Source organism: Perissodus microlepis, chromosome 16 (assembly GCF_051167445.1).
Source record: "Perissodus microlepis isolate ML-2025 ecotype Zambia chromosome 16, ASM5116744v1, whole genome shotgun sequence".
NCBI classification, from domain to species: Eukaryota; Metazoa; Chordata; class Actinopteri; order Cichliformes; family Cichlidae; genus Perissodus; species Perissodus microlepis.
The window spans coordinates 847,596-872,825 of record NC_140476.1 but is presented as its reverse complement, the minus strand read 5'-3'; the positions used below and the strand labels follow the sequence as shown (position 1 = coordinate 872,825).

The following is a 25,230-nucleotide window of genomic DNA, read 5'->3' as shown; positions in this document are numbered from 1 at the left end:
ATCGGCATAGCAGTGTAAATGTATGCTATGTCTTCTAATGATGCTGCCTAAGGGAAGCATGTATAATGTAAACAGAATTGGTCCTAGCACTGAACCCTGTGGAACTCCATAATTAACCTCAGTGTGTGAAGAGGACTCTCCATTTACATGCACAAACTGGAGTCTATTAGATAGATATGATACAAACCACTGCAGCACAGTACCTGTAATACCTACAGCATGTTCTAATCGCTCTAATAGGATATTATGGTCGACAGTATCGAACGCTGCACTGAGGTCTAGCAGGACAAGCACAGAGATGAGTCCACTGTCAGAGGCCATAAGAAGATCATTTGTAACCTTCACTAAAGCTGTTTCTGTGCTGTGATGAGCTCTGAAACGTTGGTGTTTATTTTCTGGTTTGTTGGTGGTGGCTCCTGAAAAGCAAGTCTACCACACATCTGTTTGACCAACGCCACTTGATCTGGAACACCAGCAGCCAAGTTTGAGTCTGATTTAAAACGATGTTTCACGTGTTTCTGTAGCGAAGAACAATCAGAAGCATTTCATCCGTCACAAAGACTTTTATTGGAAATAAATCAGAGTGTTTACAGTGTTCACACTTCTTCATCATAAGTTCTGCTGGACGGCCCGAATCCTGCCTGATGGAGATCCAAGGTGAACCTGCTGGAAACAGCAGAGGACGGCGAGGTCTCACGGCAGCTGGTGGCAAACCCAAGCCAACCTCATCCCCACGTCAGTTATTACTACACCCAAACACACAGCCTGCAGGGCTACACCTTCACATGTAGTTATGTTGTAATCCAGTTACTGAACACGTAATTAAACTGGGCTACGAAGACTGAGAGCAGTAAAAGAGCCAGACTGTCTCAGTACAGCCCAGCATCGGGTCACCTGGTTCCTACGAGCAGGAACAGCAGAGGCTTCGGTTAACCTCCGACCATTAAAACCATTAAAAAAACCAGTAGAAAGCAAAACATTTACATTGACATGAATAAACTATTAAAGTATAAACAGCAGCCTGTGACCGTGGGAACAGCTTCAGGGTCCACGCTCTCACTTCAGTTTGAGCAGCGTGACACCTGGGCCAGCTTCACCTGGGCCAGCTTCACCTGTTCTTGCTCGTCTTCATCACTTCACCGCTGCAGAGTTCACAGCTCTAAAACCTCACAGTCAGAGGCCGATTCTCAGAGTCTTTAAAGTGCATCCCACCTCCTCCTGCTCCTCCTAGCCCCCATCCTGTGAGGTATCAGGCTGAGTGCTGCACCCTCCTTCCTCCTCCTCCTCAGTCCTGTGGTCTGCTATGATGCTGACGTGGTCGCACCGCTCAGAGGGCAGCGAGACTGGGTAGATGGAGTTGGGATCATTCAGCAGCAGAGACTGAGGGGGCGGGGCAGAAAGGTCAGTGTTAGATTAAAGAACACACTCACACACACACACACACACACACACACACACACACACACACACCTCTTTAAAGTGTGGTGGCAGCACGACTTCTGGGCACAGGAACTTGGAGATTTGTTTCCAGTAGACCACCAGAGTCACCACCAGAGCCACCACCACAGCCATGACCACAAACGCCACCACGGCCGCCACCCACGGAGCTGCATCCACTGTAAGAAAACCACGCAGTAGCAGGTGAGCCCATCAGCAACACCTTCAGCGATTGTGACGGCCGTCTGACGGCGGTGCCTACCGTCACCGGTGCGCTCACAGACGACGTCGCTGTACTCGCCCGGTCTGGGGTTCATGTTGGTGATGATTTGGACCTGGACGCAGTATTCGCTCAGCGGGTCCAGGTCACTAAGAACCACTCGGTCCTGCATCATGTCACTCATTGTTTCTACCTGTAGGAGGCAGCAGAGGAGCTCAGCTGATTTCACTGTTTTCACTCTTTGAATTTTTAAAAGTTACAGTGTGTAAAATATCATCACTAGTTGTCAGCAGATTGCAGTCAGCCCAGTTTCTTACCCCTCACACCTTAAGTGCATAGCTCTAACTACGGTGGCTGCTGTAGGACAAACATGCTTCTATGAGAGATCAAACACATGAAATTTGGACTGTACATCATAACGGTTGTGGCCGTATTCCTGCTGCTGTTTGGACCGCGTCCACCTCCACGCCTGTGGAAGGCTGTCAGTGCGCCGTTTACCTCAGCTGTCAATGGTGGGCGAGACGCCGCCACCGTTATTTAATCTGAAAGAGGCTGTGAAGCTCTGTGACAGGAGGCCAGTACAAGTCAGGGAAGCTCAGCCATGAGTTGTTGAGCTTATGCTTAAGTGTCCTTAGCAATGCTGTTCTGCTGCTTTTAGCTGGTTTAATGAAACTTTACTTGTGCATCTAACATTGTTGCACCCAGACGCTTTGTGAACATACTCTCGTGTGATATGAGGACGTAATCAAACTGTTTATCAGAGGGAAAGTGTGATTTTAGGACACTGGAGCCTAATATTAGCTGGCATAATGTTAGCTTCTAATAATATTAGAAGCTAAAACTGCAAACCGGCGTTCCCACCTCTTCCTTCGAGCTGCTCTTCCAGTAGGTGATGTTATAGGTGGCCGAGGTGTACGTCTCCCTCAGTTCTGAATGCTTGAACACTGGGTCTTTAATGCTGACTTCCAAAGATGTCCCAGTGACATGAAGAGTCACATCAGGTGGACCGATGAAGGCTGAGGGGGACAGATGTGGAGAGACGTTTTTATTGGACAAAATCAACCACAATAAAAAGCTGCAGCTTCTCTAACAGTCCACTCCATCTGCTACAGCTCTGTCACGCCGGTGTGGTTGGAGCTGGGGAGGTTCCCACCATGACGGCAGACAGTTTCACTGAGGACACAGACAGAAACACAGAAACCAGGATTTCACTCTGACTGGACTGAAGTCAGCGACGGTGAGAGCTCTGACGAGCGAGATGCTGAAAAGCTCGCTCACGGTTTCATTTCTGATCGTCTTCAGCTCAGCGAGGCTCTTCAGACGTCCCCTGCTGAAGCAGTCATTGCATAACTGCAGACTCCCCACACAGCTGCTGCCACAGTCTGAACAGGAGCTGAAGGGGACCATCCTGATCTCAGGAAGCTTCTCTGAGAGCCACCAAATGGTCTCGTTCACCAATCTTTAATTTTACCTCCCAAAACTTGTTCTGTTAGATCAATGATGACATTACACGAGGGAAAATAACCTTTATCATCTACAAGTCAGCTGTGAGCTGTGTGGGTTATTATCTGCTGCTTATAATTGTCAGCTGGCTTTTTAGCTTTTATTAGCCTTTCTCCTCTTCCTTTGTAAATACCAGACGACGGAGGTGAAGGTCTTGGCCTGGAAATCCACTAACATGGAAGCTTGGAACAAAACTGAGCAGCCAATTTCCCACTGTGGAGCACATGTGGCACAACTGGAAAAGCTTCAGCTCTGTGCAGTAGAAGTGGCCAACGAGAGGATACCAAAAGCTCCCAGAACCAAAAGTCTTGCTTTGTGCCTGCAGATTTCATAGTTTCAAATGCAGATAACTGCAGGGGTTAGATCCCCTCTCCAATCACTATGGGCTGGTTTTTTAGCACATAGAGCTAAAATTTCCACCCGAGTGCCAAACAGGCAAAAGTTTCAGTGGGATAAACGACGCCCATCGGCTCGTCATCGGCTAATAGTCGGTTTTCCTCTCTGTGTCACGCTACTGGATCAGAGACAAACGAGCTCAGCACATATGACGAGATTCACTTACTGTGTCTGTCCATCTCAATGACGTTACTCTCCACCCAACTGGAGCTCTCGGCCCCCCGATGCGCCCGCACTCTGCCCGTGTAACTCCCGTGCACGGTGATGGAGGAGGAGGTGAACTCGCATTTGAGGGCTGATGTGTTTGTGCAGCCATTGTTGTATCCAGTTGCTGAGCTTCTGTAACAGAGAAACACAGCGATGGCGTCACAGGTGTGATTTCAGACAGATGTTCTCCTCTCGGGAACACGACCGCTGTTCAAGAAGATCTCACGACTTTATCCTGCAGGACGTGTGACGGCGCGAAGCAAAGAAACTAACGCTCACACGAGCTGGCGGTGCTGGTTACATCAAAGCTGGAACGCCACGTTCACCGTTTGTGCATCGGGACAGAAAAGCGTGCGTCTGCTTTCTAACGAGTCAGTCGAGTCGAGGCGTTTCCCAGAACAGAGACGCTGCAGATAAGAGGACGTTTCTGTTGTGTGAACACCTGGACCGCAACAATAACAGCTTCGATTTCACCACGGTCCTCACAAACCACACCAGCACTTTTCCCACATATTAAAATGCCTTCAATGGGCCGGAGAGCATGAGAAAGGCAGGTGCTGTTCTTCCTGTAAGTGATCTGATTGCAGCTTTTCAGAAATGTGGAACAGCAGGACTGATGGTGCAGATATCACAGATTCATATGCAAAGCAGGACTAAACCGGTCTGCAGTCACTGCGGCGTCCTCACAGTTTCAGAGCATGTGCATACTGTTTTTAAATAATCATTAAGGATCATCTGAAAACGCACAAAGGGAGCACATCGAGTGCTGACACTGACACCGCTTTTGAATCTTTTTTCAGAAAAGTTGGACGAGCTGCAACAAAAGGCTGGAGAAGAGTGTAAACCTCAACGTCTGCCAACTAAAGAGGGAGGCCGGGTGTTTCCAGAGCGCACACAGCTGGATGGACACATCTGCATGGGCTCAGGATCATCACTGCGTCCACGCAAAGAAGACCCGGGAACGCCACCGGCTTCCCTGAGCCGGGCACAGATGGAAGGCTGTGCCCTGACCAATCAGATGCTGAGATTATGTTTGGACATGACGGCGGTTGTGTCGGTTCCACAAACGCACCACAGTTTAATCTGTTCATCTGAACATGACTCCGCCTCCTGACTTCTGCCTGAATGCAAGTCTTCATCAGATCGACCTCATAAAGCCGAGATCTGACAGCGAAGGGAGGAGGGGCTGAGGTCAGAGGTCAACACCCACAAAGAAGCGAAGATGTTCCTGTGACGGTTTTACTCGACATCTCAACAGGAGAGAAAAAACATGACTAATCCACGAGTCTGCAAGAAACACACTGTTCATCAGCGCACGGCGTTCTACAGAATAACCGCCGCACCTCTGCATCCAGGTAAATCCAGGTGTGATGGAAGGTTTAGCCAGGTTTACTCAGCGGTGAGTTTTAAATGTTTGTTCCTACAGAAAGACATCAGGTTCAAATTTATACTGCCTGCAGGAAAAACTCCTGATCCTGGACACGAGGGCACATTTATACAGACTCATGAAATCCGTTCTTCTTAGAATGATCTCTCCTATAATAACAGCTGGAACTAATCGTTCCCCCGCTCTTGGATGAGTAACTTTTGTGACGTTGTGATTCCATAACTGCGTTTGTACTTCTTCTTTGGACACGGCCGTTTCAGTCTCCTCATCGCGAGGCACCATCAGCGCTTCACCTGGAGGTACAGCTGTTTCCTCATACAGGGATGGCGGCGTGTCAGTTTGCAGATAATGAGCTTTTTGCAGGAGCCCATCGGACACAGACATGGTGGGAAGAACAGAACAGGGTGGCGTTTCATAATCTGACGGTCATGGGCTTGTCGTGGGGGGTCAGGTTTGCTCGCATGCGTGAGTACATCAAGGTAGGCGGGTCTTCTCAGGGGCGGTCTGTGGATCTGCCACATCGGATTTCATTAGTTCACATTCTGCATGGATTATCTTACTGACAGTTTATCTAACTTCCTCTATGTCGCCTGAACAGAGTAAGTACATCCTCCGCTCACAGGCTTTATTGCAGTCACTGTTCCTTCAGTCCATGCAGACCCTGGGAAAAGGCTTGCTCCTTACTTGGGACAAATCACAGCAGGACCTGAAGCTCTGCAGCATCGTGGACCGAAGGGTTTCATAGGAGAAAGCATCACCGGATGTTTTATTGCTGCAGTCTTTGATTTGATGTTTTATTTTTGGCAGGAGTGAGCAAACGTGCACTCATTCTGTATGATGTCAGTAGTTTATAAAGATCTAGGAATATTTTAACTTTCCACGTATTTCCAAGCCAGTGTCCTGCAGTTAAAACTTCTTCATAATACTTTATGAACTGTCCAGAATGGAGCCTCTGGTGGGCCGGTGCTGGTCCCCAGGCCTCATGTTTGGCATCCCTGATTCAGAGAGCAACTAAAAATATGACAAAGCGAAGTGTGACCTGCTCCCAAACACTCGGAGGTGATCGGACTCTTCGGAGGAAGAATAACGTCCATTTCTGAGCCCAGCTGCTCTGGAATCTTTGATTTTCCACCGACTCAGCGACGAGTAAGACCCAAAGATTAAGTTTCGTTTCATAGCTTACAGTGTGATGATCACACTCGCCCTCCTGAAGGTAAACATTCAAACTGAAAGTGACTCAGTTCTCTGACACTGAACTGTGATCACCTGAAGCTGTCACACCCGCCGGTGACTCACCTGTACTCGGCCGTGTAGGTCAGAACATCGGTCCCTTCAGGTGGATCCCACCTGAGCACCAGGTCCATGTTGTAGGACGTCAGTCGGACGTGGGTGGGTGCGCTGAGCCCTCCTGACCCGGCTGAGCACAGACACAAACACAAAGACATGAGCGCTGTTCGCTGACACTAAAACACACTGCTGTCTCTTATGCTGGGGTCAAAGTTCACCTGTCTGACTGAGTAAACAGAGCAGACTGTGCTCTGGGTTTCAGCTCACAGCTTTAGTTTAAACACTCGTCACTAGCTGAGCTTTCTTATTTGAGCTCCAGACGCTCTGGGCTGCCTTTCCCTCCGCGTCAGACCGCCTCCTCCTCCTCACCTGCCCTCTAAAGTAAAGGTGTGCTTACCTGCGGAGCCGCACAGTGCGTAAAGCGCCAGGATGAAGGCGCACACAGAGGCTGCCATGTCCCCGGCAGGCTCCCCGCTGTCAGAGTGCTGTGATCCGGCTCCGAGTGTGTGTGCGTGAACGACGCAGTGTGTTTCCTGGTAGCTTTCATGGCAACAAGAGGCGGGGAAGTACGCGGAAGCGAAACTGGCGTGTGCGCAGAAACGAGTCAGGCTTCAAGGAATCAGAGCGCGCTGGAAAAAGTGTGGGTTCACCCAGAGCACGCGGACACGGGGTGTCACGTGCCTTTATTTATACATCGGTTTATTTATGTGACAGCGCGCATGTCTGCTGCTTAGTCACAGGCAGACGAACCAACAGGCACCGAGTTATTCCGAAACGGAACCGTAACACTTCTCAACGTTTTCACCGACACTTACTTTTTACAGTGTGCAGTCACGTGGGCAGGTGGCAGCTTTAGGGGGCGGTGGGGGTTCGGACTCGCGGTGTGTTCAAGCTGAGGCTCGGGTCAGTCTGTGGTTGAAGTCATTATGACAGTGGGCCTCATAAGGAAGGAAGGCAGGAGTGTGTGTGTGTGTGTCATGCTGTGAGGATCTGTTCACACACTCGTGGTGACGGAAACGCACTGAAGCACAAAACATGCAGTTCCTCTGACGTCCAGTAGGGGAAGCAGCGAGCCCGTCCCCGCAGACTCCCATGTTAAAGCTTCCCAGCAGATAAGCATGTTTGCAGCCTGAAACACACACTGTTTGGTCCCTGTATTTAACTGATAACACAGTGAGCGAGCGATGACGAGTGATGGCTAAGGCCTGCTTAGAGACTTAGAAGGTACGCGGGTGGATGAGGCTCACCCACAGTGCTTTACAGCTCTGGCTGCATGTCTCTACAACGCTGCATGAGCGGGATGGTGTTTGACTCTTCAAGAAACAAGGCCTCCAATTCAGGAGGAACAAAGCAGTCTCCACTCGACACTGGACTCCATGACTCGTGTGTGTTCCTGTGTGCTTTCACTGCTCTTTGAGTGTGTTTGGGATCATCGGCGTGCTGAAAAATGAAGCTGCTGCCAGTCAGATGTTTCCAGATGTTCCTGCGTGGTGGATCAGACTCTGTAATTCATCAGTTTAAGATCTCCAACAGCACTGACTGACCTGAAACCATGACAGAGCCTCCACCGTGCTTCACAGATGGCTGCAGACTCTCACTGCTGGACCTCCTCCTGACCTCCTCGTACACACTGACCATGATGTGGATCCATCTCTCCATCACACCTGTTCCTCTGTCCTTCAGTCCAGTTCTGGTGTCATTTTCAGCCTCAGCCTTTCCTCCTGTTTCCCTTCATTAAGAATGTCTTCATGACAGCATTTCTGAGGAGGTTTCAGTGAACTGTGGACCGTCGCTCAGGTGCTGTGTTACTGGTTACTGGTTTTAGAGCATGTGCAGCGCCATCTTGTGCCAGTGCATTGTGTGACGTCACCCTCTGCCTTGTTTGGATGTTGAACTGGACAGAGAGTCAGAGAGAGGCGGCCTCATGGAGGAAGCTCATGTTGAGCCTGACGAAGAGTTTTGGGAGAGTGGCGCTGAGAGTGATGATGCAGATGTAGAAGTAACTGTCTCTCAGGATCAAAACAGCATCGCGTCCGTTCATGAGCTGGGGAAGCTGTTTCATGAGCGCTGCGAGGAAGGTTGTGGCAAATGTGTAGTCCAGCCATCGACCACTGAGACAGCTGAAGAAGGACTTGGCCGGGTCCAAAAACATCGATGGCCATGACCTCACCTGGAACCCTGTGGTTCGGTCGCCATGGATTGCAACACCTCCATCCACGCACGTCTCACCACTGCTACGAGTGCACTCCATTTTTGCATTTTTGGTACACCGCTGGTCTGGAACATCTGTTTACAAGAGTGGGGGAGTATTCAGAGAGCATATTCCATCCCTGATACACTCAGTCTCACACACACACAGCATGAGCTGTAAGATAGGAGCCACGCTCAAGACCTGAATGAGGTCCTGCAGAGGAAGCACCACCAGGCTGAAGGAGACCGCCATCCTTCACCACATCACCACTCTGCACCTGTGGTGACCTGATGATGAGGTGTGAGCATCCTCCCCTGTAGAAGACAGCAGTCAGCCCCTGCTTCATTCAAACTCTGCTGTGTTTGAGCTCCTGTGAAATTCGACCTTGACAAAGTGCTCCTACAAAAGTGTGAAACCTCAAAAGTTAAACATACAGGACGACCAAGAGGGAAAAGTCCCTGTAGGTGAGCTTCATCAATTTATCGCAGCACCAGAGCAGAGAGGAAACCAGAGGATGGTGAAAGTGGCACAAACAGCTGTGCTGGAAAGGAGGTCAGCAGTCTGTCATCACACCATGATGTCAGACGAGGCCTCCGAGCTTTGGAGAGGACGTGTCTGCCACGCTCAAACACCGGCTCAGCATAAAGGTGAAACCTGACAGAGCTCTCTGCGACGGGACGGCCGTGCAGATGTTCAAATTCAGAAAACCCCAGAGGACAAACAAACAGAGCACAGCAGGCCTAACAGTGTTTGTACTGTTCATACTGCAGCACAACGGTACTGAAGAGCTGCACTCTAAATGATTCCTACATTTGTATGGACGTGTGCATGTACATGTCTATACTGTTAGATAGCTATTACTTGCATATTTCCACAGCCCTTTATCCATAACACATACTGTGCATGCGTGTACATAGAACCTCAGCTACTGCTGTACAGAGCAGGGCTCTAGAGTGCAACCAGTTTGGTTGCAAATGCGACCTAATTCCTCAATAATGCCACTAAAAAAAATCCAGCAGCTGTTCGAGTAAAAAAAAAGTCCAAGACCTGGATGACTGAGAACCTTCACAGACTCTTTGTGTTCTTCTGCTATCTGTACCTGAGCTGTGGCAATGCACAAACTTCTCCTCCATGGGATCAATAAAGTCGTATCGTATTTCCTTTAAAATGCAAACATACATAAATACAAAAATACAAATACAACAATAAATACAAACAACATACACCTTAGAGATAGGGTGAGAAGTTCGGCCAGCCGGGAGGGGCTCAGAGTAGAGCCGCTGCTGCTCCACATCGAAAGGAGTCAGCTGAGGTGGTTCGGGCATCTGACCAGGATGCCTCCTGGGCGCCTCCTGGGTGAGGTGTTCTGGGCATGTCCCACCGGGCGGAGGTCCCGGGGCAGACCCAGGACACGCTGGAGAGATTATATCTCTCGGCTGGCCTGGGAACGCCTTGGTGTTCCCCCGGATAAGCTGGAGGAGGTGGCTGGGGAGAGGGAGGTCTGGGCTTCTCTGCTTGGGCTGCTGCCCCCGCGACCCGGCCCCGGATAAAGCGGAAGAAGATGGATGATGGATGGATGGCAAACATACATTCAGGAAATATCAGTTCCTTTCGTCTAGTCTTTTTTCAGACTGTGCAAATGTCCAAAGAGGAGCTCCAGAAAGCTGAAGAACTGTTGCTCAAGAGCACTTTAAAGATACAGGCAGCCTCCCATTAGATGCACCTGAGCTATAAATGTGATGATTCTAGGTTATGTTCACAAAGGTTGACCTGTGACCTCGAGGGATTTGATCTCAGTTTGTGGAAGCTCGTCCTCACCTGCTTTAAACAGGTGAGTCCAAAGTGTGATTAATACAGCATCATCCACAAACCTTCACATCAGACTCTCAGAGTTCAGTTTCCTTTATTTAAAAATGAAAGAAAGACAAATCAAGAAAACAATCAAAGAAAAGTCATCACATTCAAAGTTCACTCCAAATATGGGTGGAGAAGGCTGCACAGGCATCCACCCTTCACTCCCCTGAAAACCAGATAAACTTGACTTTAAATGAAAAAAGCGTGGGTCTGCTTATTTAGCACAGAAAACAGGAAATACAGGAACACTTCACAGTAACGCTTCACATATAAACTCACAGTAACGACACTGAGATTTTATGAAAATTTCACTTCCTGTCTCGATTAATGGGACGAAGAAGAGCTCCAGGTTATAAAAATATAGACACAGACTTTATTCAGATTTACAGGAGACACTATTGTCAGGATTACATCGTCACAGGTCAGACAAAGATGGGAACGACCTGTTGTGGGACGTGTCCCTGTGGGAAACCGTGTCAGCTCAGCGATGATGATGATCTGAACTCAAACAGTCCAGGTGAGACTGAAGGATTGCATCAGCTGTTCAGGAGTTTGACATTTTTATACACGCTCCCCATTTTCAGGCTCAGAGCAAACAGAGCAGGACTTTTATACAAATATTAAGAATAGGCAGCAGAGTTAAAATGATCTGAGCTTGTTCAGCCCACTGAACCAAAGTTTGTTTGATCCAGAATCCACTGCGGTGGTGTAACAGATGCCAACCGACATCATCCATAAAATACTTGTTACACATCATTACACCTGAACCCCCACACCCGCTCCGCCGGCTCCACCTAAACAGACTTCTCCGAGTGGCTCCTCTTCAGGCGGTCAGACGAGCCGTCGTCATGTGAGCTCTGAGGCGAGAGTCCGGGTGGAGCGCTTCCTCGCCGGTAGAGGATGACGTATGACTGGAAGAGAGGGCGGGACTGTTTACTCTGACCTCTGCTCAGTCACAGCAGCTCTGATCACGAGTACATGCAGACACCAGCATTGAAATAAAAACACCGTTAACAACAGCAGCAGAGGCTAAACACTGATCCCACAGTGTCATGTGACTTTCTGTGGACTGCATCAAACGTAGCCTGTTTGTGTCATCAGATGATTGATAAACTGGTTAAATCTGATTGATTAGTCGCTGTTACCAGAGATTTGGGAAGTCTCGTTTTCAGCACACTGAAGGTCAGCCGGCTGCCGTAGGCGACCAACGCCATGAGGAGGAACACCAGCGCGCAGAAGGCCCCCAGCAGCACCACCAGCATGTACACTGAGGAAGAGACACAGGGTGCAGGTGTTAGATTTCCACCTGCACATTTACATGCCTGAGAGGAAGCGCTCGCTCTGAAACCAGGTTCCTCTTTCAGTCTTCAAACACGGTCCGTGTGCCTTCATCAGGGCGTGAGGTCTGTGAACACGCATGTGTCCATACACGGTAATAAAACCGAGCTCCCATTGGCTGTGCCGGACGCACGAATGTGACATCATGTGAAAAGGAGAGCTAGGCTAATCACAGAGGCGCGTCTTACATACTACATTCAATTCAAAACTGACACTCTGGAGTTTCCTCGTGTCTCTGAGCAGTGAGAATATTTACATTCAATAAATATTCTAACTTATCAAACATGATTTTGTGGCACAAACAGGATTTCTTTATCACCAGACTCCAAATAAGCTACAGCAGCGTGTGGACAGAGTCTTCCTGTCACACCGTGGACAATCAGGTCAGCTTTAGCGCCATCATAAACTTGTAATAAGCATCGGCTCGTGTCTGGACTCCTCCTTCATCTTATACCAGACCCTGAAACTAGCTGTCTTAACTCCTCCCCCTCTTTAATCCAACTTTCTTTCCGATTGGGTCTCATGCTCTGGTGGGCGGGGCTTTGACCCCCTCTGTGACGTACTACAGAAGCAAGAGAAGAAGAAAACTGTCATAAACAGTAAAGTGGGTTAATTCAGCTGTTTATACATCAAAACAAGAGAAAATTAGAGCTGTCGTCTTTTAGCTCACTAAACTGAAACGGCATTAACCAGGAGAGCAAGTCTGCAGCCACACATACGTGAGTTTCTGGGTGGGGGGCTGGTGAAGGCACACTGAGCTTCACTCGGGATGGCTTTGGAGAAGTGAGGCTTGACGGAGGCGGTCACACAGTACTCCACACCTGTCTGCAGGTAGCTGATCACAGTCTCCTCAGAGTAGGGCATATGCAGCGTGAACTGAAACACACAAACAGACAAAGTTCATACTGACGGTCCCGACAGGCGGAAACAAACGTCATCATGTGACAGGAAGAAGATGCTGAAAATGGACCACACTTCAGCCAACCCTGAGATCCCCCATCAAAGGTTGGTCATGGATCTGCTGCTGTGTGGTGTGGATGATTCACTGTGAAAAGTCCTGATGCTCAGCTTCACGTCCACCAAAATCAGAGTGTTCTCCAAAGTGTTTGTGGACCTGAGCTTAAACACGTGCACATGAACACAGCTGATGAAAAGCTGGACAAGGTGAAGACTGAATGTTCTGGTTTGTGGGCTTTTTAAAAATACATGTAGAGGCAAAGAAGTGCAGCACGTTAAAAAAGCAGAGCCTGATCCAACACAGAAGAAGGAAACTGACAATACGGGAAAACCTGCAGGTCAGGAAGCTTTTAAACCTTCGACCAAACCTTCACAGATTTCTGATTCTCTGCAGGCAGGTTTATGTTATGTAGTTACCTGACCTGTGGCTTCTCCACTAGTTCCTCCAGGTGGCGCTCTTTCCTCCATTTCTTGTCATTCCAAACAAACTGGTGCAGAGGCACTGTACTTTGTACTTTGTACAGTGCATCACTTCCTGTGTTACAACCGTGATTTTATTTTTCCAAAGACAGGAAGGGCTGCAGCTCAGCAGCTGATCAGAACAGGAAGTAAAGCAGAACGACACACTGAGCCGCTAACATGAGGAGCTACAGAGCGCAGAAACATCTGGGCCAGAGGTGGCCCTGTGTGGACTCATATATGTCTGGGATCAGAGACAGAAAGAGGAAGCCCACATCCACAGGAGGTCTGTGCTTATATCTCTGAGGTGTTTGGATCAACCTACCAGCCGAGAAACGGTGTGCAAGTGTGCCTAGAAGAAGGCAAAGGGGTCCCACCAAACACCGATGGGGTTTAGATTCCTCTTTTGTTCATTCACTGACTGATAAAAATAAATGATTAACTCTTTGATTTTTGAAAGCATTCTTTGTTTACAGCAGTTTCTCTCACCTGCCTAAAACCTTTGCACAGTACTGTATATGTGTGTGTGTCACATAAAAGTCCACACAGGTGAGGCGTGGATTTGCTGGACAAACTGTGTTCACACCTGAACATTTTAGAGAGTTCAGGGTCACTGAGGATGGACTCACTACTCATTATGTGAAAGTGTGACACGACTCCATCCTGGATCTCATGATGTCGACTTCAGCAGAAAATGTTCATTTTGTGTACTCGGACATAAATCCGATGAAAGTCGTGTGGCTCATGATCTATTTATAAAGTTCCATCACAGGGATATTTTCAGTAAGCTGTTGTTGCAGCTCGTTAAGTAGCTCGTATTCTGTGTTTGTGGAGTTATTGCCAGCTGTCAAAGCTGAGCATTAGTGAGTATCGAGGTTAAGGAGGTCGTGTCCCGCCTTCGCCCAGCTGCTGGTGGGCTGATCATCTCGGTGACGGCACCATCTCCTCCTGGTTTAATGAGCTTTAAACCTTTAAGTACCCATGAAGACAGCAACAACAAATCACTATAATTTTATAAACGTAACCACATACGTCTTCTTGATTAAACATAACCAAGAAGTTTTTCACAAAAGGGACACAGAGAACGAGAGGACTCACATCCAGCAGCAACAATCAGAAGATAACGAGCCGACTGAGACTGTGGTGGAAAAAGTTGTTTTTTCACCAAAACCCTCAAAATAAGTGTTTTTCTTTAATGTTTGTTATGTATTTACTGTGTTTTTGCTACAACTGCTTTGAACTGCTTTTATTTTTCTTGTGAAGAAAACATTAAGTGTTGTTTTAGTGGATTTTAGCTCAATATGTGAATTATTTTCATCCTAGTTTTACAGGAAATACTGTGAAGTCATACATTAAAGTTTTATTTGTAATAAGTATTTGATCAAAGCCAGAATAGTTGTTAGTTTGTTGCTCTGCTACAATCTGCAGGATACGACACATTTCCCAACATGCTGAAGAGTTTATTGTTTTTCTCATAAACGTTTCACATTTGTACTGAAAATTTGCCATTTTTGTTGTAAATGTGTTATTTTCCCCATAAATATAAGATGGTTTGGAAAGCTATGTGTGAAAACGGAGCTTTTGAAAGCTGCTTGCCGTGCCTCGTGCGCACCTTTACTTCCTTTTTTTGACACCAGACCATGCGCCATGTTTTTGATGTAGGCTTCTGATTGGCCAACACTTCTGCATTTCCACGTGGACGACGACAATTAGACAGTAAGTGGCTGCACTTAAAGCACCCAGAGTATTAATCACATGTGTGGGCGTGGCCACAGATCTGCTGTCCAGCTTGACTCTTATTGATACTAAATGTGCAGAAACATCACTATTACTGCTACAAATAGGAATATATTCATCTTCATAATAACGTTTTGTTTAGGTTTTTGTTTATTATGCTTATTTTGGTCACAGATGTATTTTGGGGCGTGTGAACGTGCTCTTTGTGTTAGCGCCTCCTGTGTAAATGTGATACAGGCTATAAATCAGCTCTACACCTGCAGCCCAAACCTCCAGACGCTGTCTCACCTGTTAACTCCTGACCCCGATCAGGGGGTATCAGCTGACCCTGATCCCCCACAAAGTGAATGAATCCTGCCTACCAGGACATGTAAGCGGGGGATTTTTCTGTAACTTTCAATGTGACTTTCAGGTCCTGCTTATCGAGGAAGAATCTGTAAATCATGTGTGTTCAATCTCCTCCAGCCGACATGTTCCAGCTCGCAGAGATGACTGACCCTCTTCTCTTGAAGCTCAGCGTTTCCTCGAACACAGGCAGATGTGAGCTGGTGAGAGGAAGACGCTGCCAAAAACCACAGAGTGAAAAACGTCAGCGGCGCCTCTCCAAGCCGCGAGGTGCTTAATAATCGTAGCGAGCTTTCAGACGAGCTGCTGTGTGGGTTTGCCGTTGTGATTTCTTGGTATTCCACACGGCTCAGAGTTTCACAGCATGTAAACGGCCTCCGTTACAACACGCAGGTGTGCGTGACGCGGGAGGATCCGAGGCTCTGCGGCTGGTTCGTCTCAGCATCAAAAAGTTCAAATTTTCCACAAAACACAGAAGTGCTGCTAAAGGAGTGTGGATATGGTCAGCTCCTGTTTAAGGTGGAAGATTAAATGTTGAGCCTCAGCGTTCATTAACAGCAGGGCTGAAATGTAGGAAAATTTGCTTTCCATGGAAAACTGTGTCGTCTTACATGATGATGACCAAGAACAAAAAACCTACATTTGAATGAACCATGAGAACTTCACAAGATTATAAAACATTTCCTTGTAATAAGTCAAAGTGAGAGAAGTACTAATAAAAATCTGGAAATGTACTCCTTCACAGACGTGTGCAGGAACTTTGTACTGTCGAGTACACCAGAAACACAACCACATGCAAACCGCTGTGGGTGTAGCCACAGGAGGAAGACAGGAAGTACCGTTTAAACGCACGCATGTTTGCAGAACTCAGATTAGTGTGACAGCGCCGAGACAACCGAAGCGCTCCGAAAGTTTAGTCATGAAATTATTTTGTTGGTAAAATATTTGTATTTGTTGTATTTGCAGTGGTACAAGTAAAGACTGTACTCTGAATAAATGCTGGTTCAAAACTCAAATCCTGATGAAAAGACGTGTTTGACATGTTCATTCATTTGTTTTCATTTATCGTTGAACGAGTCACGAAATTATTTTAGATTTCAATTTGTGTTTTAAACAATCACACTTTTAGTTTCTGAACACTGCGATGATTTACAAAACTTAAATATCACTGAATTCTCTTTAATCAGAAAAGTTATTTTATACCAACAAAAAAAACAAGATTTACTTATAAAATAAAAGCCAAGATTCACTCATTAAAGAAAAGCTTGTATAACTGGATCAACATGTAAGGAACTTTCTGAGGGACACCTTTGTGATCACACACACAAAATCTACAAGATAATCTCTAAAACAACAGGCAGAGTTTGTAGGTTGTTTTAGAAAAGTCTCAGTCTTTGTGTGTTTTGGCCTTTTGTCCACATGTAAATGGGGTCCTGGGTTACAGAAAAACTGAAAGAAGACAAACAAGTGTGCATTTATCTGGTTTTATGATGGTGGGGCAGCTTCTGATTTGTCTGCATTCTTGTACCGTTAGGTTTAAATATTCACCTGACTTTTCTCATATTTTGTGTTTTCATGTTCAAAGCGGTTCTTGGGGGTAACGGGGGAAACCCCCTTTTCAAAAAATACCCGAGTGCTGGTGGGCGTAGCCTGAGTGTACGGCCGACATACCTCCGCTCCGTCGCGGGTTCGTCGTACGTGGAAGACTAAGTCTGTGTGGCTGTCCTTCAGGTGCTCGCTCGCCAAGACTTCAGGAAGTGTGAGGTGCAGGATTAAACAGTTCCCACATCCAGACACCGCCATGTCAGGAGGTCCAATCACAGCTACAGGAAAAAAGAAGAAATTCAGTCAGCTGGAAGGAGACTGGACACAAATCAGTACAGCGACACAAACACAGGCGATGATTTTAGTTCATGTCAGAAGAAAAACCCTCAAGAGATTTCTAACCAGGGAAACTGTTCTCAAAGGAAAACGTCATGGGACCGTGTAACATCTGTTTAACGAAGCTGTGAGCAGGATTAGAAGAAGATGAAGGTAAATCATTAGGAATGTACAGGTGATGGCACGAACAGTCACATGACGTGGATACGGCGACGTATCCTGGCTCAGGGCGAGCTTTGATAAAACAACCACAAAACCAGAAAAATATGATGTTTGTGGTGTTAAATGCAAGATGGTGGGTGGAGTTACTGATGTAACCTGTGTTTATAGGAGTTATCGTTTTACACTGCTGTAAGGTTACAACAAATATGACATAATAATAGGTACAAGTGTGCTGTGTTGGCTCTCCATCACACGCTCATGCTTTCATCATAAAACTGGTAATGAAACGTGTTAAAGTGCCTCACTGTCTGACAGCGGCAGGAAGCTGTCCGATACCGTCCAGCTGGACCTCTGGGTGGCCGTGAAGGCCTGGATGCGAGCTACGTAGTGGTCGAACGGGTCCTTGAAGGCTCTGGTCAGGTCACATGTTTGTCCCGCCCTCAGTGCCACGCAAGCCGGCACCGGCTTCCACGACTGCTTTCTTCATGTTGAAGAAAACAAAACACAAAGACAGACAGATTACTGTGTCATCCTGGGAAATAAACCTTTCACAGATGAATGAAGCTGTGGGCGTGTGCGTCATCCACAATAAATAACTTCACATCTGCCTTCAAATAGATATGAAAGTTTACATTTACTCAGAAAGGAAAGTGCTGACTCTGTATTTAGAGGTGCCTCAGAAACAGAAATGAAACATGAAACTTACTGAACAAAGGAGCTAAATAAACAACAAACACAGGAGATATCATTCAGGATCAAACGAGGCTGAAATTAACTTTACTGACATTATTGTGACCTGACGTTTTAGTAAGAAGCACCTTCAGCCCAGGAGATGCCAAACCTCAGGGACTGAGAAACCAAGAGTACAGTGAAGAATTCATGTTATAACACAGAAACTGCTTCTGTTTCTGGGACATCGTCACTAGAATATCGACTTGAGTCATTCCCAGGCGCCGTTTTTACATTTCTGACTACAAAGCTAACCACACAGTCTCTGATGTACTGTATTTTCCGCATCATAAGGCGCACTTAAAATCCTTTAATTTTCTCAAAAATCATCAGTGCTCCTTATGTATGAACTCTGGTTGTGCTTACTGACCTGGAACCGATTTCATGACGTACACGGCGCTCAAAAATCTGTTAAAAATGTTTTAGAACGACTTTGGTACGCTATGAAGCCGCACCGCTTGATGAACTATCAGGGGATTACGGCAACTGTAGTCAAGGGGCCTCACGGAGTAATCTGGGTCCTAAACTCCGTCTTTTCAGGTCCCAAAGTCAAACGAACACTGTGGCATCACTGAGAGTTACAAACTGTCTAAAATCTTTCATCTGTAATAAAATGATCAGCGTTGCTGCTTTACCAGGTGTAACAATTAAGTTTAACATCCATGAAAACAGGATTTATTACGTTTAACAGAGTTAGAAGTTAGCAGGAAGTTAGCTCGCTAGCTTCCACCTAAACATGATATAGCATGTTCTGACTGAGAGATTTCTGGAAAATTCAAACGTACAGCTCTGCTATCACTTCCAACATAAATGAAGACAGAAAACTAAACAGCAGTGACGTTTGTAGGGTTACTGAAGTTGGGCTAGCTGGTATATAAGGATGTGCTACGTGATCGCTAGCGACACAGCTATGTTAGCATAACATAAACACAGTGAAGCTGGAGGATGAACTTTTGCTGGACGCCAACTTTTTTCCACTCGATAAAAGTTAACGTGAGGGTTCCTGATGGTTAGAGACAAATGTAATCGCATGGCAGGATGCTGTAAACGGACCAAACTTCAGTCAGGAGAACAACTGAGATAATCCATCCACAATACGAGGTTAGTCAGGAGACACTGGCTGGTTTTAACCTTTGTGCTGTGATAGTACTAATCACTAATCACTGCTCTGCCGTGTCAAACAAGACCAAGCGATCTGTCCAAACTGCTCTATTAAAAAGACCAGTGAAAGCCTTTAAATTTAGCCTGACACTCTGAATTGTTTGAGACAGCTTAAATCTCTGATCAGATTTTCTGAATACCTGGAGCGGACGACTTCCACCATGAATCGGGCGTCGGAGGGGGTCTGAGGGCCCGGCTGGAAGCTGAGTGTGTGTTCCAAGTTGATGGAAGAGATGGAAACGCTGGAGGGTGCAGAAAGGGAAACGCCCGTTGCTACAGAAAGGAAGAGGATATAAAAAAGTTTTAAAATAATCCTCCTGTATGCTTAGACAGGAAGTGTTTGTACTCACACAGTTTCGGCTCTGCAGATTTAAAATGAACCTCTCAAAACGCATTTGAAGTACAAACTCTCAGCTTGACTTCAAGGAGTGGAATAATCCACTATTTTATAACAGGATAATGTACTTAACACTGTTTCTTACACAGGAGTGGATATATCTTTGTTTCTTCAAAAACAAAACTCATCCATCCAATAGTGCGAGGGACCATTTGCTGAGGACTCATTAACAGTTTGGTCCACAGAGAGAACAAAGACAAGATCGTGGACATCCACAGGAGACAGAGGGGGATGATCCCAGGATCCTTTCCATGGTGAAGAAAACCCCCCTTACAACATCCAGTCAAGTGAGGAAGACTCAATGTGAGGAAGACTCCTGTTATCGTAGGCCTTTACACACAGATTGACTCAAAATTCGGAATTTTTCAGACGTGAATTTGTCTGTAATGTTAGCATGAAACAATGATGAGCTTGTCCTGATGTTCCTGAACACAAAAAGGAAGAAACAGAGATTCTGGTTTGTCCGATGCTCAGGAGCAGGCAGCAGCAGGGAGGATTTCCTATTCTGATCCCCGAGTCGAAGCCTTCGGACGGGTTTCAGGATTGAGCTCCTGTTTATTAGAGTTGTGACCACATCTGAGGAGGCAGAGTACTGATTCAGAGAGCCGACTGACCCGCAGCAGCAGCTAGCTGTGAATCTGAGGGATGCAGGATTATTTACTGTTTATAACTTTGTGTGACTTGAGCTACGAGAGCAAGTGTGGCCAAACGCAGTGACCTGAATGGTCAGATATTTATTCACATGTGAAAGCTGGACTAACCCAGCGTGATCGGAGAAATTAATGCTTTAAAGCTGTTCACTATCACCATCCTGACACTTTGAAGCTGAAATCATAAATGTGGGTGAGAAATGTAGGGAAGCTGAAGCTGCAGGAACTTTTCACAAAACTAGTTTAGAAGTCGGAAATAGAAAAGCTTAAAGCTCTAATGTCCAGCAGGGGCCGACTCCTCTGGCTGTGAAATGAAGTCTGATTGCATAGAGGTCTGTGAGACATAAGCCTCCAACTCAAAAAAGATGGTCCCACTGGAGTAAGAAAGGACCTGAAAACAGGGAGGGTATAGGGCGGAGCTACATTTGATTGACAACTGCATCGTCCCTCTGTCCTGACATCAAATCAAATCAAAATGTATTTCTATAGCACTTAATAATACAACAAAGTTGACCAAAGTGCTTCACAGTCGGTCAGAGCAATAGCATAAGACAGAATAAAAACAGTTAGAAGGAGGACAAGAAACAATAAGGTAAACAGCATAACTAGCCACGAAATAACCAACTAGTTTGAATCAAAAGCCAAACTACAATAACACGTTTTAAGATGCAATTTAAAGACTGGATGGACTCGGAGGAACGAATATAGGGAGGGATGTTATTCCAGAGCCTGGGAGCTACGACAGCAAAGGCCTGACCTCCTCTGGACTTCAGACGAGACCTTGGTTGGGTCAGGAGCATTTGATTGGAAGATCTATGTGCCTTATTAGGGACATACAAATGGAGGCGATCGCATAGATACCTGGGAGCCGATTTAAAATTTTAAAGGTAAGCAAGAGAATTTTGAAATCGATACGGTAGAGCAGATCTACCTGCTCGTTTGTCACATCCGGGTTCAAAGCATCAAGATGATGATGAGGAAACATCTTCATGATGGGAATACATCACAGTGTGTCTGTCAGGTGTCTGTATGATGTGCTTGGATCATGACAGTGTTCTTTAGTTATTTAAAGACATCCACAGGAGACGACGGATGTTTCACTCAGAGCTGCTCTGACCTGCCTTTTGGCCTACTTTGGACAAGTGGACTCTGTCACTTACCTTCAGCCTTTATTCAAAATGATCACGATTAAACCTCCAGGTTTGGGAAGGGTGGGTTTACAAAAAGAGCTTCCAAATGGGAATGCGGACAGTTGGATCACCTCCAGACCTTTCACCCGCTTCATTTACAGAGAAACAGCAGCTCCATTTGATCTCCTGAAAATCAGAAACTGTGCAAAGAAATGTCTGTAGTCTCTCAACTAAGTGAGTAATATTCCTGTTCAATCCCGTGAAGTAAAGCTGAGATTCTGCACTTCAATCACAGAGTCACCGCTATAAAAGGCTGTGACTGTTCAGAGACCTACAGCAAAGAGCACTTCAGTACAGACTGAGAGGGAAATGAAACTTACCTGAGCCACAAACAAGTGGCTACTACATAAATGCAGTGCAGGCTGTTGGAAGAAACACATACACATGACAGCAGAGTCAGCGTTTCGTCACAGGTAGTGACGTTCCAGGTGACTAATTCAGGGATCACTTACACCGAGCCAGACAAAAAGTAAGCAAAAGGACGAGTCTGCCGTTTATGTTCAGGAGTAAATCAGATGGGTGGCTCTTTGCGTGCTGATCAGCAGTGCGTAGCTAACCTCCTGCCGTTCAGAGACTGTTTGCTTTATCTGGATCATGGACCTTTTCTTTGTGGTTTGCGGTTCTGTGACAGCGGTTAGCGGTAAGTTGACTGCTGTTACATTATTATAACGGACATTAACACGATCTGAAAAATCTGTTTCACTTCCATACAGGAAGTGGCCAGCAGCAGCGTCATGACCACAGACCCAGTGGGTGTGTCCCAGAGATAAACTTTCCCCCTTGGACCAAAGAACAGTGACTAACATGAAAGTATATTCAGTAGTTTAGATGGTTACCTAGGGAACCAGAGCTTGCAACGTCCGCTAATGGCCAATCATCAGCTACAAAGTGCGATGACTTCCTGTGTGGCCAGTATCCGCTCTTTGAGTCTGACATCATTAACTGTTTCCGGGTCCAAACTCCGCTTCAGGTCCCAAAGCCAAACAAACACTGCGCCATCACTGAGAGTTACAAACTATCTAAATTCTTTCATCTGTAATAAAATGATCAGTGTTGCTGCTTTACCAGGTGTAACAATTAAGTTTAACATCCATAAAAACAGGATTTATTATATTTAACAGAGTTAGAAGTTAGCAGGAAGTTAGCTCGCTAGCTTCCTGCTAACAGCTCTGCTATTACTTCAACATAACTGAAGACAGAAAACTAAACAGCAGTGACGTTTGTAGGGTTACTGAAGTTGGACTAGCTGGTATATAATGATGTGCTACGTGATCGCTAGCTACACAGCTATGTTAGCATAACATAAACACAGTGAAGCTGGAGGATGAACGCTAACTTTTTTCCACTCGATAAAAGTTAACATGAGGGTTCCTGATGGTTAGAGACAAATGTAATCGCATGGCAGGATGCTGTAAACGGACCAAACTTCAGTCAGGAGAACAACTGAGATAATCCATCCACAATACGAGGTTAGTTAATATACTGCTGCATGGGCTGGGCTGGAGTTACATCAGAAGGGTTTAAAAACTGAGTTTTAAAATAAACAGTGGTGGTAAAAACCGAGAGAGGCCGACAGTGATCACTGACTGTTTTTAGGGGCTTGTTCAGATTAATTAGAACAAAATACAAAACATGTTAAAAACACAACAGCCTTAATAAACCTGGCTCAGGGTTCATACTAGGGCTGCCACGATTAGTCGACTAGTCACGATTACGTCGACTATCAAAATCGTCGACGACTGATTTAATAGTCGACGCGTCGTTTGAAGCTTTGTAAGATCACAAAAGACGCAGGAATAAGTAGCGGGATTTAAGAGTGTAATAACGGACTGAAACAGAAGATGGCAGCACTGCATGTACAAGGATGCCAGCTGCCGTTAAACCCCGAAGAAGAAGAAGCTGTGTCCCAGAATTCATAGCGCAGCCCAGCTCAGTTTCCAACAATGGCGGCAGCTAGTTAGTTTTAATATTACTCTTATTATTCTTTCTGGGTCACAAAATAAACGTTTAACATATTTTCAGGCGAGAATGTAGCTGTGTAAACCTCAAATATCTGCTCAGTTTATCAAGACACCACATATTTTCAAAAGCGCTCCGACGTTTTCGGAGACGTCTGTTACCCACTAGCTCGATAGCGAGCCGGGGGCAAGGCTAACTAGAGCCGTGAGAACACCGGACTCCCGGCAGATCGTTTTCAAACCCACGCTGTCTTTCGCTACTCAGGTTAAACATGATATATAAGTCACTTAGATAACTTAAAAATTATATTGTTTGGCTTTTTTTATTGTCTTATTTGTTCCTGAGTAAATCGGTTTGGCTGAGATTAAAGTTATAGCTTTTACACAGCTGAATAAACGTCAAGCAGACAGCTGATTATCAGAAGTGTGAGATGCTCGAGAATTTACTCCGGTGTCCTGTTATATTTTAGATAGCAAGGAGTTTATTAAACTTCACCGAAACAATCTGCAGATTTCATTAAAATTTAATAAACTATCATCTTGTCTTTATTTTTAGTTAGCACATACCTGAAACACTTAAAGCTGTAAGCTAATGATAGTTTTATAAGAGCAGATGCTGCTGGTGCAATAAGCTGTTCGTTTTACGTCCAATGGATGATGATCTGATTAGTCGACTAATCACAAAAATAATCGCTGACTAGTCGACTATCAGAATAATTGTTTGTGGCAGCCCTAGTTCATACTCATCACTTAACAGCCAGATCTCTACACTGACTAGGGAGGGAGCTAAACCTGACATGTATTATAGCATGTAACACTGTAAGATATGTATGACAATATAAATAATCTGAAATAAGTTCAGAACTTTTACTTTAAGTGTCTAAATTCTTCCTTCAGCAGTGTCTGAACATTAACTCGACACAGGCTGCTTTAAAACCTAAGAACAGAAATGCACAAGGACCAAACCCAAGCCTCAAGATCCAGCTGAAAGTTTTACTTATCGCACCTTCATGGCACCATTATCAAGGTCCAGAGACTTTAGAACAATAATATTATAGAAAATCTGAGCAATAAATCACACTTTACTGTCAGTAAACTTCATTATTAACTTTTATATTGTGATTTTGTGTCAGTTTTTTGGCAAATGAGCAAAAGTCATTCTACAAGTTTAAGGAAGTGAAGAGAAATGAAACCAGAAGTAACATTTTACAACAAATAATAATGATAATTAGTTATTTAAAATGTTATTAATATAATACGTCATTTTTAACTGTCACAGTTTTTCCTTCACTACCAGTCTGATTTCCTGTGACCCCCTCCTCCTTTGAACTCCCCCAGAAACAGATTCAACACCCCTGATTCAAGCTGTAAACCTGCTGAGAGCTCAAATCAGACATTTCCTGTAAGTCCATGAGTGCTTCAGTAGAAATAAGAATGATTATTAATTCTCCTGCTAACATCCACACTCACTCTTTTCCTCCAATACACACAAACTTCAATGCAAAGGTGTAAAAAACCAGAAAAAACAACAGAAAGCTTCAGTAACCCCCCACCTTCACCCCAGTGAGCATTACCAAGATGTAAATGCAGAAGCAGCAGCATCCACAGCCCCATCGTGTGTCCATGGACCGTGCCAAAGTTAGACTGCTTCAAGGCGGCTGATAAGCTGTTTGTGGGGCTGAGGACAACCTATAGAGGGAGGGGAGGGCAGCACAGGGGCATGTGTTATTGTACAGCTCTGAGTTTCTGTTTCCACAGAAGTCCCTCCCTGCTCACACTACAGC

At 45.7% G+C, this 25,230-nt stretch overlaps 2 protein-coding genes across 2 annotated transcripts; both read right to left on the bottom strand.

Annotated features, from left to right (window-relative positions):
* Positions 1-543: 543 nt before the first annotated feature.
* On the bottom strand, positions 544-7,369 carry LOC146370143 (interleukin-10 receptor subunit beta-like). Its single transcript, XM_084954622.1, has 7 exons — positions 6,835-7,369; positions 6,447-6,567; positions 3,723-3,895; positions 2,519-2,673; positions 1,700-1,850; positions 1,471-1,616; positions 544-1,380 (listed from the first exon to the last, which is right to left on the bottom strand). Exons 1-7 carry the CDS (start codon positions 6,890-6,892, stop codon positions 1,228-1,230), a joined length of 957 nt encoding a protein of 318 aa, XP_084810748.1. The 5' UTR covers positions 6,893-7,369; the 3' UTR covers positions 544-1,227.
* A 3,145-nt stretch (positions 7,370-10,514) lies between these two features.
* LOC146370142 (interferon alpha/beta receptor 2-like) lies at positions 10,515-25,158 on the bottom strand. Its single transcript, XM_084954623.1, has 7 exons — positions 25,021-25,158; positions 19,392-19,524; positions 17,667-17,842; positions 16,990-17,141; positions 12,540-12,696; positions 11,628-11,749; positions 10,515-11,393 (listed from the first exon to the last, which is right to left on the bottom strand). Exons 1-7 carry the CDS (start codon positions 25,058-25,060, stop codon positions 11,277-11,279), a joined length of 897 nt encoding a protein of 298 aa, XP_084810749.1. The 5' UTR covers positions 25,061-25,158; the 3' UTR covers positions 10,515-11,276.
* Between the last annotated feature and the right edge of the window lie 72 nt (positions 25,159-25,230).

Excerpts from the sequence above, each read along its gene's own strand:
- LOC146370143 (XM_084954622.1), bottom strand. The coding sequence starts at position 6,892 with ATGGCAGCCTCTGTGTGCGCCTTCATCCTGGCGCTTTACGCACTGTGC. Across the intron at positions 3,896-6,446 it reads ACCTACACGGCCGAGTACAG|AAGCTCAGCAACTGGATACA; the intron begins GTGAGTCACCGG and ends TCTCTGTTACAG. Across the intron at positions 1,381-1,470 it reads TGCCACCACACTTTAAAGAG|TCTCTGCTGCTGAATGATCC; the intron begins GTGTGTGTGTGT and ends CCGCCCCCTCAG.
- LOC146370142 (XM_084954623.1), bottom strand. The coding sequence starts at position 25,060 with ATGGGGCTGTGGATGCTGCTGCTTCTGCATTTACATCTTG. Across the intron at positions 19,525-25,020 it reads GCTTCTGCATTTACATCTTG|CAACGGGCGTTTCCCTTTCT; the intron begins GTAATGCTCACT and ends TCCTTTCTGTAG. Across the intron at positions 11,394-11,627 it reads CGAGACTTCCCAAATCTCTG|TCATACGTCATCCTCTACCG; the intron begins GTAACAGCGACT and ends CCTCTCTTCCAG.